The following is a 19,413-nucleotide window of genomic DNA, read 5'->3' on the forward strand; positions in this document are numbered from 1 at the left end:
CTCTCTCTCTCTCTCTCTCTCTCTCTCTCTCTCTCTCTCTCTCTCTCACTCTCTCGCGCACGATTTAACATTTCTCTATTCGCTAAATGAATGAACCGTGGTCCGTATACACATATACATTTTTCTATATATATATATATATATATATATATATATATATATATATATTGTACATGTATTCATATAAATTTAAATACACGTTTACAAACTAATACAAATTAAGCTAATGATTCGATTTTCAGAGAATGTTATTCACCGGTTTGACGTTGACAGTTTTGGTGGCTTTTCTATCTGAAATTATTTAAATTCCTCTCCCATCGTAATAGAAAATAATTTTTCAATTAAACAACAATTTTAACAAACCATTTAGTTAATAAAGGACGCTGGCCAAAAATTAACAAAATATAATTTGCATACGCATTAAATTATTAGAGAAAATTGAAAATATTTGCATACTTTTAATGCTTATGCATATAGAATCGTCAACGTAATATAAAAATTTTATAAATAAATTCATTTACCTGTAGAGGAATAGAATATAGTTTTTTTATATGTATATCTTTTTTGATATTTTCTTGTTTTATAGCGCAAAAAAGTAATAAATTAAATAAATTATATTATGTAAGAAATCATTTATTTGGCTTATAACACTAAGAATAGTACGTGGCCTTTTTCCATTGACCATTGTCTGCGCTCATGAAGCGGCTTCTATTTGAGAGTTCTTCAAGTTGAGATAAAATGTCCGAATTTGTTGCGTAAACTCCACATGGGGCTTTTCCACCAGTTTCGACAACTTTTTCCCATCTTTCTGGCAACATAACGATACAGTGTCGAAAAAACGATAACTATTTAGCAGCGATTCAATCTGATCGAACCATTTCTGCACTTCTTCAGCATTTCAAAATTGTTTGCAAATCATGCTGCATCGATCTGAAGAAGTAGTAATTGGAAAACGCTATGCCTGCTGAGTATGAGTACGCTGGCTGCGACAATACTTCTCATTTCCCAGCTGCAACAACGTATCCTTGGCAACACTTGCAACAACTGAAAATTAAATGTTTTCTGCAATAAATTTTCCGCATTTAAAAATACCGCTCTTATAGATACTCCTTGTAATGAGATATGCAACAGCATCTCTTATCTGTTAAGCCGATACTACGATTCCCTTTACCGAGAGAATACTTCAATTCGAATTTATTTACCTATTAAATATTTTTCAAGCATTAACTTTCGAACTATATAAGCAATAGCAAAGAAAAAAATTTCATAATTTATATATACATAAATACATATATATATATGCATACACACATACATACATACATATATTTTATTAGAAAGGTATTTATAATTTCAAAAAAAAAAACTATTTTTTTTAAATAAAAAAAAAAAATAAATAAATAATTAAAAAAAAAATTAGCACATTTCCTGTAAAAATTCGCGCCAGCAAAAGCAGCGAACGCTTAAAACAATATTCGTAACATTTTTAGCATATTTGGTGCGAAGATATCTTTAAAAGTGAAAAATAAAAACTATTCTCTCACTTCATAGAACTGCATTGCAATTTTTTCATAAATACATACAAGGACAAGACCTAAGGGCAGTTACATTATCACGTATGCATGTGCATGCATGTACGTATGCTTTAACATGACATTAGTTTGATGAAAATTTCAATTATATATAAAGCCGGAAAAAGGATGTTGACAAAGATTGAGCGGCCCCGACTTTTTAATATTTATACGAGATTGAGAGTATATGCAGATACAGTAATTATATCTAAATGCGAACACTACTTACTGCCTACCGCACATAAGTGTATGTTTTTTTTTTTTTTTTTTTTTGAAATAAATTACACCATAAAACACTCGCAACTGAATATGTCGTTGGCTGAGTGAAGTACTTTAAACAAGGTTGGGAAAAAAAGGGACATTGTCAACGTATTCGCATATGATGAGAACATTTGAAATTTGAAAAATGTGAGAATTAAATATAAACACTGTTTTGGATAATTGCGACAAGTCTTAAGTCGAAAATGTCTTAAGCTAACCCCTCTGTATATGCACACGAAGTGTACAAATGTAAGGAGTAAGTTAATGAGCAGCAGTTTTCATATTCAAACCCAACTACGCAAGATAAGCCATCAACTATATAGTTAGACTTAATCTTTTTTTATCAGAAGAAAATGTAATTGCAAAAACAAAACAATAGGATGGATAGGATGGACATGGCAATTATGAAGAAGAATATATATAGATATACATATATAAAACTCATCGTGAAACGAGGTTCTTCATAATTCCATGTTCATCATATATATATATATATATATATATATATATATATATACAACGCATCGTGAAACGAGGTTCTTCATAATTCCATGTCCACCCTGTTGTTTTGTTGCTTTGCACATATATATATATATATGTATGTAACTACCAGCAGTGTTTGATTCTGCGAAATAAATCAGAAAAATTAATTTCGCCTGTCATTAAACAAAGGTTATTACAAAAACCTTTGAAAACCAGAATCTAAGGATAAATAAAGAAAGGAATAAATTTCCGATTTAAAAAGCAAACTTAATTTTCTATAATTGCAATATATCATGATGAGTTGCACAATGGATTCACCGTTCAAAATATTTGTCGACACTTCGCCGGCGACTACGCATTTTCTAGTATAGAATAGATTCTCGGAGAATTCTGAAGAAATACAATACAGCTTATTACAATAATATAATCTAAAAACAAGTGAGAACTTTATAAACGGGCAAGGCCGATCCATAAATAAATACCCTACACCAATTATCCAAGTTACAATAAATTCACTCGATTTGGTAATAAGACAACAAAAATTGCCCATTATTATCACGCAAAGATACCCTTTACATGAAAAGCCTCATATATGGGCCATGCCCAAAGCATCGTATGATGTGATACAAATTTAACAAACTTAGTTTATTACTTCTTATAAATTTTACTATTTTTTCAATTTCCGTCATAGCAAACTATGAAGTTAGACTTTCTATCCATATAGGGACTAGCTATTCATGGTGGCTACTATATATCTTAAATTGGAAAAGATAGACCTATGTAATGCGAATTCCCTGCCGTTAAAATTTTTTTTTTTGCGAAATTACTACTATTACCAAACATAAAATATGAAAAATTAAGCCTTTTTCTGAAGCAATTAGTTTAAGCAATAGACCCGTGTGGTCCAAATTTGTTCCATTTAGTTTTCATGTCAAATTACTATCATAAACACATTTACGCCTTTTTAACATACAAGCGTTTACATTGCCTAACAATTCTTATATGCGATGATATTCAAAAATTATATCCATGTTGTTGATTTCCTTGTCCTTTGCCTATTACCTAATACCTATTATGAACAAATTTTCACCATTAATTATTGTAGATTAGACCTTCTTACCGTATACATATTCAGTTTTCATAGGGACAGTTATATGAGGGGTTGTTCAAAAAAATTGCCTCAGCCGAACTAAATTTTTCTTACTAACTAAGAAAAAATGACTCGCTCCGGACTATTTTTAATAGATTTTCGTCGATGGGTCAAAACACGGCAACGTACCAAATTTCGTCTACGACTTACGGATTAAACACAAATTAGATGGACAGATATCAGACAGACAGACAGACAGACAGACAGACAGACATATAGACAGATAGACAAGCTTACATGGACGTAGTAAGAAGTCGGCCTTTCTTAAGCCCTTCTGGGTGCTACATACGTCCACCCAAATTTAATACGCCCTGTACCATAAGTGATATAGAGTGCAATTATGAGAAATTTCCAGGACGCCTTACCACTCAAGATAGTACTTACAACTGAATAAAATTCATAACATAGAGTCAGATTAAAAAGGAAAAAGGAAAAATGGATAAAGAAAAAGAAAAATAAAAAAAAAATTTTTTTAAAAAAAAAAAAAAAAAAAACGTTTAATAATAACTTCTCTTGTTTAAAGCACTTTCGTAAATTGTGTCCTTAAGATGTTTTAAAAAAAGCAAACTGCATTTTTCCAAGCAAAATAGGCGCTAATTTGCCATCAGCGTTTTTAAGTTTGTTTTAATATTCCATTCTGCAAATTACGGAATAAGTAACTGTCGGAAAGTGCGAAACGGTCGAGTGTACGAGTGCGATGGATGCTTAAAAAACATTTTGCATGAAGCATTCGCTTAAGAATTGCATTCGCATGCAAATTTGAATTTAAGGTACCTCTTAACCGGAATCTTGCTGGCGTTAAAAAGATGTATACCGTATCTCTTTCTGCTACATTTTCCCGATTTGACATAGTGAATACGAGCGACTTAATCATTATTCCACGGCACAGTAGTCACTTTGGTGCACGCAACTTTGAGTGACGGCTAATTATAGGAAACCATTATTCAATATCTCATCGATGGGTTGTCCTAAAAAATCAAGTCTTTCTAAATATAAGGGCTCCGTTTTCCGGTGTCTGAATGGAAAAGATAGAAATATACGCCACACTATGAAGTGAAGAGAATATTGTGTCTATGTGCATAATCTATGTGACATCTACTGCAGCATCCTCGGCAATTTTCTTATCTCATAACCGGGTGTCTACTTCTAGGTCTTGTGGGATCTAATTAAGTCTGACTAGAGATTTTGTTTTCTTTCTAATACCGTGGGTATTGGCACCTCCGCACAACTGTTTTTTCTTTGGTCCTAATAACGGCAACAACTTTTCTGCGCGTGCGGCGGTAAAAGTGCCTGTCTAGTATGGAGTTGGATTACAAGCGAGTGTTTGACTCGGTGGAAGGCGCAGATTCTCATCTAACTGTCGGAGACCGATAAATGGCGTGTTCTCATATTATGTTCGCCACGACACCTATACAAACGCAACTGAGCAATATCGTATACTTTCTTCATTTTTTACTCATCGTACAACAACAAGTTGACAAGTATAGTCTTTCCACGCTATCCGGGTTGATAAAAACGTTCGCTCGCAAACCCCTTACACCAAACGCCAAATGAGATAAATACAGCTATCTGCTCGATAAAAATGTAGTTTAATTCGAGATATTATCGTTGAAGACGCTGCACGCGCATTCCACTATTCCACATATAGTTTAAGCGAATAGCAGCTTTTACAAAAATAGCGAATCACTTTTCAGCGCTTTATTATATTAAAGAAGGATTATCTCCGCCGGAGTCGATAAACTATATCGTGGAATAAATATGAATGGAAGAAACTCAACTTGAAATACTTATGTTAAATATCGAGAGATTTGTCCTGAAAGAATTTCGGAAAATGTTTCGTGCATGTATATCTATATCCATCCGTACTAAATATGAATAAACAAACAAAAAAAAAAAAGAAAGACTTTCACGTTTAGATTCTTTTCACCCAAAATAAGTTGTTCTTTCTGTCTATATCTTCTATCAAGTTTCATGATGAAAAAAGTTTGAAATATTCAATGAAAATGTGCGCAACATTAAAGCAAATTATAGTTTAAATCACTAAACTCAATACAATATAGCATAGCATTATTTTAACTCCTTTCGTTTAATGTTTGAATCGGTTTCTAGGCTTAACTTAATACACTTCGCAACTGTAAATCACGTACAGGTTTACATTGCAGTCCTTAAGGCTCTTAACTGTATTCTGTCAAATTTAAATTAATGTTTAAGAGAAAGCATGACATCTTCCTTAAAGAATAATCATACAAACGTAAAACTTGATATGAACTGAGCTCTAAGAAAATCAAATAATATGGTTGTGTGACATACGAGTCTTATATAGTATTGCATATGTGTGTTACACTTTTATTTCTTATTTATCTTTTTTCATGTTTCTTAAATAGGGATGACATGAATATATATATATACACGTATGTATGTAATTTATATAGAATCTTCTAACGAACATTCTCTTGAGCGAAATAAAAGCAAATGATGTCTAATGGAAATATATCACTGAAAGTGTATATATGTTAAAGTATCAACCGACACGACAAACTTAATACAATTTTATTCCTATAAAATAATTTCAACGTAAGGAAAATGGAAGAAAATGTTCAAATATGCTATAATAAGATTATTTTCTCTAATGTTATTCAAATGCTTGCTAACAGAAAAAAAAAAAAAAACACGAATTCGTTTTAAATTTTTTTTAATGGTTTTTTTTACTTTTTTGTTTCTTGTCTTTGTTTACTTTTAGTTTCGATGTAGAAAATGGCCAAACTGCAAGATCTCCGCTTGAAGGCGGCTCACCAAGCGCCGGTTTGGTATTGCAAAATCTTCCGCAACGTCGCGAATCGTTTCTATATCGTTCCGATTCAGATTTTGAAATGTCACCAAAATCTATGTCCCGCAATTCAAGCATTGCTAGCGAAAGGTAAGTTTCCTCAACAATATTTACATATATATGCATATATATATATATATATATATATATATATCTACCTATATATTTGAAAATGCTTAGCACTCGCTTTCACTATTTTAAAATATTTAATTTTTGAACGCTTTTTTACATTTAATTTTTATTTATTTTTTTTCATACTACTCTCTACACCAACGTTCCTCTCTCTCACTCTTTCTCTTTCACTCACTCTCTTTTTGTCTCTCTCTCTCTCTCTCTCTCTCTCTCGCTCTCTATCACTTCTCACACCGTTTAAATGTATGCCTTTTGTTTTCCTAAAATGGCCTTGAACCCAGCAAGCTTTATTTGTAATATCCCCTATAAATTTTAGTTCTATTTAAAGTGCGCTTAAAAAACCAAAATAATCAAAGAATTGATTTATTATAAATTGCATTCGCTAGATAGCTCTTCGCGTTTCATTCTCCTACTAAGATGCGAACATATTTGAAGAAACATTTCATTTTGCTAAAAGACGGAGCATATAAATTTTGCTTCACTCGCCTTGCAATGTAATTCGCCATTCGGCAATGGTCATCGGGCATGGCATTAAATTATTTTGTACAGTTTCGAATAATTGGAGATTTTGAATTGGTTCAATCAAATCTAGATTATTTATCGATTTCGCTTGATTTCCTTGATCGATCGCGAAACAGAGGAAATCGCTTAACCGTACCTTGACATGATGAGAATAAATAAATTTTTACTTATTAGATTCTTGTTTTTTTTTTTTACTTTCAAAATTTAACAGTTCGACTGTCCTACTTTATGAAATCTTTAGAGGCATTTGTGATTACAACAACAAGCCTCACTCTTCAATCTTCAATACGTTAAATGTGCTAAATCAAATTAGCCTGTCAAACTTGTAAACTGAAAAGCATTGCTAAATAGGCGCACAATAGATAAAGTAAATAATTAGACTTAAATCCGTCAGAAGCATTTTCATGAAATATGGATTTTTGCGTAAGAGCCGCCTTAGTTACTTTCTCGATCATCAAATGAGATAGATTTAAGTTGTCAAAGTTATTGTAATCTTGATCAAACTGAATAGCGAAATAGATTTTTCATGTCTGTCTGTCGATTCTAGGACTCGAAACTCAAGAGTTGTTTGAAAGTCAATAAAAACTTTACTTAGTATTTCATGTACAGTTTACAGTTATCATGACTAGGTTCATGCCAAAAACCATTTAACCAATTGACTTTGAATTTCTTTTCGATCCGGCGAGTAACTAACAAACTATATATCATTCTTTTGATTGCATCATTTCAACTGGCATTGTAGTTAGTTTTTTAGATAATTTTTCGACAAATAAAAACTAATAGAACAGCGGTATTAACCTAGGATAAGGTTAACTAGGTAATTCCAAAAAAATTGGAAGAAAGTTCGTTATGGTCTTCAATGGGTTAAACGATATTCATCATAGAATGACAAAAGCAAAAGAGTATCGGATTGATTTTTTTTTTTTTTTTTTTAAAGAAAACTGTGATATCTCAGCTAGTGGAGGAGATTTTGAAAAGGAACCGTGTAAAGAATTGAGATTTATTTTACTAACAGAAATAATGATACATGAAAATTGAACGTCTACTATTGAAACATGCAAATGTATGCAAGCACATACGCGTATACATTTCCTTTCATACATGTAATAATATATAGAAAATTGCTTTCAGTTCCTGTTCATCTAACGTGAGATGAGAAGAAATCATAGAGCAATTCGAGCGAATGAATAGCAAAAAAAAAAAAAAAAAAAAAAAAAAAAAAAAGAATTTTTTCCTTTTTAATTTAAGTACATGTTTAAGACAGAACAAGTTATGCGTAATTTCAAAGTTTTTACAAAACTTAACTGCAAACGAACCCACTTCATGCGTAACCGGTAAATACGCGATTTCGTAATAGGGGAAAAAGTATCTCACACATCTTTCAAATATTGACTTGTATTAAAGTCATAACATCATCTTTACGTTATTTAAATATTAATAAATCCACATATATATATATATATATATGTGTCCGTATGTATATGTGTTTGTCGAAAATTAAAATGCCACTTTATTAAAGCGAAAAGTGTCTTATGCAATTGTTTGCAGCCTCCCATCAAGTTTACGTGCCAAAGTGCATATGGATGTCAATTAACATGCACACACATCTCTATGTCTATATTTTACTCACATATATAACACTTTGACCTCTAGTCATCTAAGTAAACATACTGTTTACATACCCGAATAGTCAACCAAAAGCAAAGCATCCGTTATGTTATGTGTTGTGTATGCGTGTTCGATGAGATTCTTTGTGCACTGCTAAAGTACAACAGAACAGAACACTCTTATGTAGTGTGATTATGCTTCTCAAGACACCACTTAAGCGTTCATAAGCTTTTTGCATATGTTGCTACTTTTGACACCAATTAATCTCTCCCGTCGGCCTTCTCTTTCTCCATCTTGCTTACACATTTTCACTTAAACGAGCTTTAATACGCTTTGTCAAATGTTAAGAATAATAATACGCTGATCGATGCTTAGCCGTCTCGATGTCCTTCAATTTTCATTTCTTTAATATAAATCACTTGATACTAACAACGGATTATGGTAAAGCGATTAAACCATGTTCTGATATTACCTGTGACCTGTGAGAGTTAAACTTCCCCGATTGTTTATGCAAATTTATTTGACATCCAAGTGGACACAAGGCCGACCTATCTTTTATTGTATGAATCGATTCAGAATCACTTTTTTAATCCAATTTGATATAAAAATATACGATAACACATTTAGACAACATAGATCTATGTTTCACGATCCCACCAATATGAGAGTTCTTACGAAAAGTAAGCCTTGACTTTAGAAACGAATCTAATTTTTCATATTTTATAATGAAAACGTGGTCCTAATAACAATTTGAAAAAGGAATTAAATATAGCAAATTCAGATTAGATAGATAAATTTTTTCTCCCCTCCACAGATAATGATTCTCATGGAGCATATAGTTTTACGTGGAAACGAAATATAACTTTTGCTATTATGTCACAAAAATAAATGAAGAACCGTGTTGCCCGCTTCATTTCAGGGTCAATTTTTTCAGACTATTCAGCTGGTACTTGTTCTTCCGCATGATAGAAAAAATGCTTTACGAGACAACCAAAAAAGTTGCATCTACACGTGTGTATGTGTGTGGGTGTGTGTATGTTGCTTCGCTCCAACAGCTTGCCGGATTCGCGTCCATGGCGTCTACGTGCTAAGACTAGCCCCCACACACACTTCGTCTACCACCGTCCTCTGCAAGACCGGGCAGATATTACTTCGCGGAGATCAGCCTCCGCAATTAGCGCGCTTCCTATGGTGAGACATCAGTGAAATGCACTATTGACTTCCACTCCCTCTGCTCTGCACGCACTGTCTCTCTAAGCACTGTCTCTGGAGCACTCTACTTACGGACTCGTCCATGGCGCTCCAGTGCCACTTATCACCTGCAATATCTTATTGGGTACTACTTGGGGTCTACCATTCGTAAACCTTTTGCAGCGATTTATAGAATGCTCAGCATCTCCGGTTCCTTTCGAATATTTCGGGTATTTTGGCAACTTGTCTTACCCCAACTTGTACAGTTACAATCAGAAACTGAGCGAGATAATAATTTACCTTATCGCGCAATCTTTCGGTCCAATGCGTTATGTCTGAGATAAGATCGAACGTCCATATTTTTTTGGTTGTCCTTTCCCGTCGTGACAGCCAAATCCTCACCGACACTAGACGCTCGTCTTTCTTTATGGCTCTCTGAGAGCGGTCGTTGATGCGAACCCATTTGTGAGTGCGCCTCATTTCATTCGCCAAAATATCATTTGGAATGACCCCTACGATCACAAGGACGGCATTCTTCGACATTGTTCGGTATCCGCATATCGGCCTTAGCGCGCTAAGATGATATATTGCGGCCAGCTTTCGGCAGGCGGCATTCACGATGAGAGCCCACACCTAAACTGCACTTGCATGCATCAAGACCGAAGTTATTATCGTGACTATTATTTTCCTATTGGCGATTTTCGGTCCTCTAGTGTTTGGCATAATTCTCGCCAAAGACGCCTTTATGGCAGCAGCTTTCAACCCACGTAGTGTGTATGTGTGTTTGTATGTGTATGTGTGTGTGTGTGTGTATATATATATATATATATATATATATATATACATGTATGTATGTATGTATGTATGCTTGTGTGTATGCGCTTAAGAAAGAATTAGTGAAGAAGTTTCAAGTCGCATTGTTGCCGGCCTTCGCTAGTGATCAACGAGAACTAGGCAAAATGGTAAATATTATGTAATAATAAAAAAGTTCGCCTGTAATGTTACCGTTTAGAGTTTCAATATTTCATAGAGAAAAAAACCTATTTCTCCCCTTTTTAATATAAAGTCAAATTTTGATTTGACATAAATTTTGCACGGACCGAAATACGGAATTAATGCACAAGTAATTACAGTTGTAAATGCAAACTTTTTTTTGCTCGACTAGATTTACTTTATTAATTATTAAAAGGAATTTTTTTATTTTTTTTTATTTTTCGGATACTTTGTGTGCATAAAAACAAAAATAAAAAAAACAAAGAGAATTTAATGATCAACAGAACCAGCAGTCTGGATTTAAAAATCGATTTACGAAACGTGTCCTGTCAATTAAATCCTTATTTGCGTATGATGGACATTGAGTTCCTTTTACGTAACGGTTCATACACGTTCATACACGCCATACATTCATAAATAATTAATCAGGACTTTTGATTACTTTTAACTTAAAGCAGGATTGCACTTAAAGTGACGTTATCATCTCTTACAACAACAAAATCCGTTAGGAAGATTTAAGAAAAAATGTGAAAAAAAAAAAAAATTGCTTTCTCTTACCTTCCCACCATAATCGATTTACAATTCATGTGTAGTTATTAATTAATCTGTTGTTGACACCATTGTTGTGCCCGGTCATTGTGTGTTTGTCAATATAAATAAAATAAAAATAAATAAAATAAAATAAAATATTATAAAAGAAAAATCATCTTTTTTTTTTTTTTTGTTTGGTTATACGTAGGCTTGTTGCCTGTTTACTCTTGCATAGTCCGTACAATGAAAAGATGAGAGAATGTAAACCAACTCAAAATCATCAATTGCAAAAATATCGCTCAGACCATTTGTCGCATTGTGCATTAAATGTATATATAAACAAATTTAATAAATAATATAAGTGAAACCAATGATTTGTATGTGTGTGCCTTTGCAATGGCGAGAATGCGTACGCACAATCACATGCATATGCACGCTTGTGTGTGTGTGTGTTTCTTATGCGTGACTTTATATATTTATTTAAATGTGCATATATACACACATATATACATATATATATATATATATATATATGTATATGTCTTTTTGTAATGACCCCCTTTATTTCCTTATTTATCTGTGGCGACCATTTGTCATTGTTCTGCAGACGGAGATTATTTTTTATGCGCTATAAAGCAACGCAGATATTACATATTTTACGGTTTAAATTATAGAATAAGTATCCATTGTATTCTATGTACTGCCGCGTATGTGAATAATAATTATAATAATTAAAAAAAAAAATAAAAATAAAAAAAAATAAAAAATCATATTCTATTTTCATTGTTACTGGCACACGCGCATACACGATCTTCATTGTTTTACTTTTAGCCTAAAACATGCAACTTTAATACAATGCATTTCGGCAATGTGTCTGATTTGTACTCTTTTTATCTACACGAAAGGTTTAAATATCAATATTTAAATAACTGCAATTATTAGTAAAACATGAGGTAATGCAAATAGTTTTAATTTTTTTAGAAATCCCATCACAAAAACTATCAAAACAAAAAAAAAAAAAGAAAACAAATGAAAAACCCAGTTACGCTTCACTGACCCCTTTCTTGTGGCTTCATGACTGTTGCAAAAAAAAAAAAAAAAAAAAAAAAGAATTATTCCAGTCTCTATCTCCGAGAAAGAATTAACCTATTGAGGACTATCTATCTTCTTAACAAGTCGAGCTTTTCGACTGGCATACACCATGTTGACTGCCTTATCAATAAAACGTTCATTCAAAATGTTCAAGCGGTGGAAAAGCGATATAATTGACATAAAAAGTCCATAAAAAAAAAAAACAAAAAAAAAAAACCAAAAACAAAGAACAATTGTGACCACGCACTAAATAACCAATCTTCGACAGTCCGTAAGCGCAAAGCACTAAGAACCGATTGATTTCACCGAAGAAATCGATATAAGTTTGACTCTCGCGTAAATCTTCAAAGCTCCGAATTCACTTTCATTTTGTTCCCAAGTATAACTTAATTCCTTCCTTCTTTGAATTTAATGCCAAAGGTAACGATTTGCACATGCCGTTGCATCGTTATCTAAACGACAACAATTGTTCATCTATTAAGGCAACTTATGCGACGTAACACAAATTTTTATAATTAATTTGGATTATTTGCAAATTTTGCGAACGCATTGCTCTATCGTTAATTTGAAGCAAAGAAAAATGAATCACTTCTATGAAAAAATTCTATTATCTCTATAATGATGCATTTGCCGGAATTCGATCGTCCGTTCTCTTTACAATGTTCAGACAATTGCATCGCATATATAATTTATATGTGCACATAAGTACGGTATAAATTTGTCTAACTCCTCTCTGTCCGCCTATATGAATTTTGCGAATATTTAAAATTTACCAAAAATCTGGTGAATAAAGAGTCAATTTCACAGATCAAATTTAACGACAAGGTAGACATTAGAGCGAATATGATAGTCTGGAATTAGCTTTCAACGCTGGTTGTCAACGCATGAGATAGTGGTTATTTAAAATATACACTAAGGGTAATACGTTCGGGTTATTCATGTTGTTCACTCATCCACCAAGAAGACAATCACTTTTAAGCTCTAAAATATAATTTCACAAAGCCGACCACGAAAAAAACCCCCAAATTTAAGGTTGAACGTCTTATGTTTTTCTAAAAAAATTTTCGATTCATTCTTCAATATATTTCCAACCTTATAGTATCAAAATTGTATTCATCGACGTAATCGTGTCGAAGAGATCAAAGTTTTCACAAAATTTTTCCTCTCTCATGTCACACTTACAAAATTCAAATGAACAATTTTCGCACATCCAAGTGTTTTTATCCCTACCCCTGGATAGAGACTAAAAAATTCTAAATATCACTACTATGAAGCAGATAGACATGGCAAAAGGCCCGAAAAGGTAATCTAAACGATAAACCTTCACATCTGGCTGCAATGTTTTCTTACACTCTACATTGCTCGATACGAGATACGAGATGCATAAAGCTTGTGCGGATGTATGTAGAATACTTATACCGATCATTTCAGAATCATTTTCTGAATCTATTTACATTTGTCTAACTATGTAGCATACGGATATCTTTTGACCCAGAGACGAAACCCATAGCAAACATATTGAATCGAATCAATTTTGGGATCATTTCCGTTTTACACCTTAGTTTAAAAAATTTGTTATGAAAAAAAAATTTAGCAATTTTCAAAACCCATAAGCTTTCCAATGGAAAGAAAGTCTTTAGACGGCAGAGCGATATAATAATATCTAGTTTCCTTATGCTTAAAACTAGTCCATAAAAGTAATTTGACACAAAAATTAATTGCACGAAACTTGGACGACGTAGGTCTACTTTTTTTTTGATTCCATCCCCTATAGGGACACTCATAAAAAGTAAGTCCTTTATATAGCGATCAAAAAAACTGTAATTCTTTATACTCTATGGCGAAAATAAATCAACGATAAGAATATCTTAAGCAAGAAAATCAGTTTTACCAAATTCCGGCCATGTCAATTCGCGTGATGGTCGCCTTCACATATTGTCCGCCTGAGTAACCCGAATAGATAAGAATTATGAGTACCAAGCCACCACAATATTCACAAGTTCAAATCTTAATACGGTGGAGGAAGTTTACTTATAGCCATATGCTTCCCATCTTTCTCTCTTTCCTTTCCCGCCGTTAAATCCCCGGAATTTCCGGGAATTAGTCAGAAAGGTTTGGCGTGAAAGGCACGCGTTTACATGCAGAGGCAAATTATAATTCTTCATAACTTATCACGAAAATAAATGAAAAATTTCATCAGGTATATATATATATATATATATATATGTACTTGAAAAGTATTTGAAGCATATCACTCGTTCTTATATACGAAATAAAAAAGTTATTATATGCTATGCTGGTGAGTATAGTTAGGATTTATTAAAAAAAAAAAAAAAAAAAAAACCTTATTATAATTAACCTAAGCGCTCACGTGACCCTGCTTTTGAAGGCTTATTGTCCAAAGTCCACCTAATGTATAAGATCCATAGACGTATGCACACCCTCCCTAAATGATCAAAGTCCCAAGTAATGACATATGTAAATTTCATTATTATGTTTATTCATTGTGTGTTATGTCCGCTGCTATTCAAATTTATAAGTTTTTAAATGAATTTAACGCTTTGTAACGCTAAGTAGACAGAAATGCATTTAAAACAATCGATTAAAATGTCTTTGACTATAATTGATTATTACTATTGTTACTACTATTATTATTATTATTATTATTATTACTATTATTATTATTGTAACCCTTTCAGGTTTAAAGAGCAGGAGGCCTCTATCTTGATTGACAGATCGTACGTATCTAAATTAATTTGTTTGGCTTAAAATAAAAATTAAAAGAAAACAAAAAATCCGCAGAAAACTGTTTATGTTTTGTTTTTTGTTTTTTTTTTTTTTTTCTTTAATGCATTATTTGTGATGTCATAACCGATGAAAAAAAGAAGTAAAAAAGCTATAGTAATAACAAGCGAAATATTTATAAAAATATCACATATTTTTTTATTTAACACACTTTTTTTGCTTATGCATTCCATTACAATTTCAATACACACACACACACACACACACACACACACACAAAAGTTACACATTCATGCTTCATAAACGTATGTATAGCAAGCACAAATCCACAACTAATGTCTGCATTCGTTTTTCATATTATGTTCAGTTTGTTGTTGCTTTTTTATAATGAAATATGAAAATATTTCGCATGTATTCTTTTTCCGCTCTTCCTTTTGCTCTATACCCCGTACGGCGCGTATAACGTCAAACATTGAAATCCTATGTTAATGCAATGATTTCATTTGTAAAAAATCTTACGTACATATATCATTAAAAATCAGTTTCATTATATTATATTTAACAAATTAAACAAATTAGGAACGGCTTTTATCTCAGTTTATCCTAGCGATGTCTGTTCGTCTGATTTGCCATCAATCTGTAGAACATTCTCTGAACATTGTTCATTGTCGCTGAATATTTTCATCTTCGTTCCATGCTCCAAAAAATATACTGCCAGCATTACGGAATTTCGGGGCATGGCAAAAATTATTGAAGAAATACAGTAAATCTTGTCGCTCAGGACGCTTTTATGAATAAAATTAACCTTTTTCCTCGACATGTGATACGATTTTTTTTGCATATGATACGATTGCGCCACGAGTTATTAACCTGCAGCTTTCGTTTTTCAATTATCGCGTTCTTGTGGTCAACAATGTGAACAATGGAAAGTTGCCGCAAATGCATTCAATTCGAGATCACCCACACACTTTATAATAGTAAGGTGTGAGGTTAATTAAAATTATTTTCTTACTAAGACCTTTGCAATGAACGCAAATTGACCAAATTGTGCATAACATGGAACAGTAGTTGAAGCTGCAGCACTATATACTAAGCAAGCCATGTCAAAAGAGACTTGAGCAATGAACATTTGACTCTTAAATCGGCCTTTCAAAGTCCAAATCCTTAGCTTTCTGATCATACACTTGCATATACTCCCCTGATGGTTGAGAGTAAGAATATTGTCATAGCATTATCAACTTTAAATAATACTACTAGCACTATGAACTTTAAAAATTTGCATAAGCGTGAATTTTTCCCGCCCATCAATGCGTAAATCATCTTCCGTTTAAATCCTTCGTTAAGGCAGAAAAGAAGAAAATATATTTTTAACTTAATAATCTCGCGTTATGAAAACAGATTTCGTATTCCGTTTTTTAGTTAGCGGTCGACTTGTGTTTCTCGATATTGACGAAACACACTCGACTGACTTAACTGGGCGGCTGTAGATTATAAATTTACTGTAACGTGTAACGTGTCGACCGTTAATAGCGTTCGATAAATTATGCATTTTTCTTACTATCGAATGGAAAATCTTTCGATCAAAAAATTACCATTGATCTTACCATCGATATACAGTAAAAGCCGTAAATTATTGCGTGTATTTGAAGCTAAAATTTTATACAAATATTTGGCAGAGTTGTGCAAAGCTGTGTTTTTATCCCCTAACCTTAATTCGCATCTATTTGCGTTTAATAAATTTTAATTGCATTTTATCCAAGTCGTGTATTATTTATTTTTTTTTTTACATTAAACTTTTACTACGTAATTTTTATAATATTACATCAAAACTATACACAACTAATTGTTTGTTTGTTTGTTTGTTTTTCATTTTCTTTCTTGTATAAAGAAATTTTTGAATTAATTTTTTTCGCTTAGAATTATTATAAAGAAATAAAAGCATGTTTATCTTTAGACTATTTATACAGTAGAGTACAAAACGATTGCGCGTTTAACGATTTAAAAGTGAAATCGTTTAGATTTTTAAATTACTTTAAATCAAAATTCAATCAAATATATTTAAATAAAGCAAATTAATGCAAATTTTATATATTAATATGAAATTTCTTACAAATTATTGCACTGAAATTGCATGTGACGCTGAAAATATGATGCAACATAAAAACAATTGATTCAAGTCAACTAAATATAGTACGTATACGTATATACAGTGTTGTAGAAAAAGTATGCGTGCTTCTTACGCTATATAAAATGCGAAAAAATTTGTCTTTTTGGTGAAATAATAAATAAAATAATTATAGCGGGCCGTGGCCGACTATAAAATATCGTACAACATTTATAAAGCTGTTACAAGGGGAGGTGGGAAAAATATGATTCGAATCATTTTCAACAACATTCGTCCTTGGACTAAAATACGTCAATATATCAAATTTTATTGAAATATCTCAAAAATTACGGTCGGTAAATTGAACGCAAGAAAACTCGACGGATACACAGACTGACATATCTAAATCGTTTCAGAAAATGATACTGGATTAATCGGTATCAAAGGTGGTGTAATCAAAGGTTGTAATCGGTCTAACTCAAGTCCGGTTGGGTGTTGCATACAACCTCGCAAACATATTATACAGTTGTAATACAAGTAGGTTGGACGAAACAATTCAAGGATTATTCATCAATTACAAAGCAAAGTGTCTTCTTTGGAAATCACTATGTACGTCTGCGATGTATTGTTTTTGTTTTTCCTACACTTGACTTCTCATTAACAACAATTACAAATGCAAAGTTTATAAAATAACATAAAAATTGGATAAATATCAGCTTTAAAGATGCACCAGTTCTGATGGGTTGGGTAATCAAGGAAATTTGCTGAGTTTCTACTGGACATACCCTATCTTTCAATCAACATAACTTTCATTCAGACATTATAAAAATGTAAAAATTCACTAATACATAAACACGAATTATTGGATCAGTTTTGTAAAGGATCAAAGAGTTTTTGAAAAATTTTAATGCAAGGCGTAAGAAAATGTTCACAAATAAATGCTCACAGCAAGCCGTTTCATCGCTGAGTAGAAAAAATGTTCGATTTTCCCAAAAAGTATTTTCTTCGTTTTTACAATTTATTCCGTGACCTTATAAGTAGCCGCTCTATGATAGTATACATACATACACATATATATGTTCAGATCGATAGCAAGAATACAAGTTGAGAAACTTTCAGCAAAAATATCTTGCAAAGCACTGCTCATTGCGGACACGACAAAGTACATAAATCATCATCAAATAATGAAAAGAAATTTTGATTTTCGCAAATAGTACTTAGCTTGCAATGGGGAAATTACGAGCACAATGTTTGCGGCATTACAACTCAGCTACGTTTCGCTGCGAATAATCGGAATATTAAATTGAAAACTTTACAACAACAACGGAGCTGGATTTCTTTAATTTTTTTTGTTTTTTTTTTTGGACTGTCACCATTAAGGGACATATTAAAATCTCTAATTTTCAGGGCCTAATACAAATGCAATATCGGACGGGGACTTTATAAGATGAAATTTATTATTGATCGCTAAAATAGTATATAAAAGTTACAGATATCTGTGTGGGGTTTAACGTCCGCACCTGACGTGAAGCCTTAATCAAACGGGTTGCCTACAACCATTGACAATCAAATTCAGTAGATTGAGGACCCCCAGGGAGAAAACCAATCCCCATTCAAGGGGGCCTCTCTACTTTGAGGTACAGCAATAGGAAGTTGGTGTGGGCCATTTTCTCGTTTAGTGGTCTATGTCGAGGCCTATCAGAAGCACCCCTTAGACAGCTCCTCGCGAAACTTTGGAGCAACCACAGCCACCACGAATATTCCCCGAAGGACCGCACCCAAGCAGTCAGCGAAGAAAGCATTCGTCCGGCATTCCGATGAGTAGTGTGTAACTTCCTGCTGAAGCAATCCTACCTTTGGGCAACCTGACCCCCGTCGATACCCTTTAACTTCTTGGTTTATTGTTCAAGCAAGAACTTACATCAAGCTATGCAGCTTCGGGTGCTGTCATACAGTACGCGGCTGCAGCCGCACTTTTCTTTGGACTATTCACACGTCCCGGTAGACCAATCTAATCACTGTCGTTTCTCAAGGAATTTAATGCTTCCACGGTTGCCGTCGCACAGCACACACACGCAACTATTCCCTAGAACGAACACGATCATGCGGACGTTCGGTATAATAAGCGAAAATCATTCAAGAAAGAAGGTTTGATAGCGGTGAACCGGCATGTGTCGGCATCCCTCCCGTATCTCTTAGACTT

The 19,413-nt window shown here is 33.0% G+C and overlaps 1 protein-coding gene across 8 annotated transcripts in view; it reads left to right on the plus strand.

The window, feature by feature from the left end:
• LOC119644694 (cAMP-specific 3',5'-cyclic phosphodiesterase) overlaps nucleotides 1–19,413 on the plus strand; it is a 390,657-nt gene that overhangs the window by 331,136 nt on the left and 40,108 nt on the right. For 6 of the 8 annotated variants that reach the window (XM_038044384.1, XM_038044386.1, XM_038044385.1 and 3 more), the window contains 2 exons: nucleotides 6,206–6,382; nucleotides 15,061–15,099. In XM_038044384.1, coding sequence (XP_037900312.1) covers nucleotides 6,206–6,382; nucleotides 15,061–15,099 — 216 coding nt within the window. The remainder of the gene's footprint in view (nucleotides 1–6,205; nucleotides 6,383–15,060; nucleotides 15,100–19,413) is intronic. The other 2 variants (XM_038044387.1, XM_038044391.1) reach the window with 1 other exon arrangement.

This window comes from Glossina fuscipes, unplaced genomic scaffold, assembly GCF_014805625.2.
Source record: "Glossina fuscipes isolate IAEA_lab_2018 unplaced genomic scaffold, Yale_Gfus_2 0, whole genome shotgun sequence".
Lineage (NCBI taxonomy): Eukaryota > Metazoa > Arthropoda > Insecta > Diptera > Glossinidae > Glossina > Glossina fuscipes.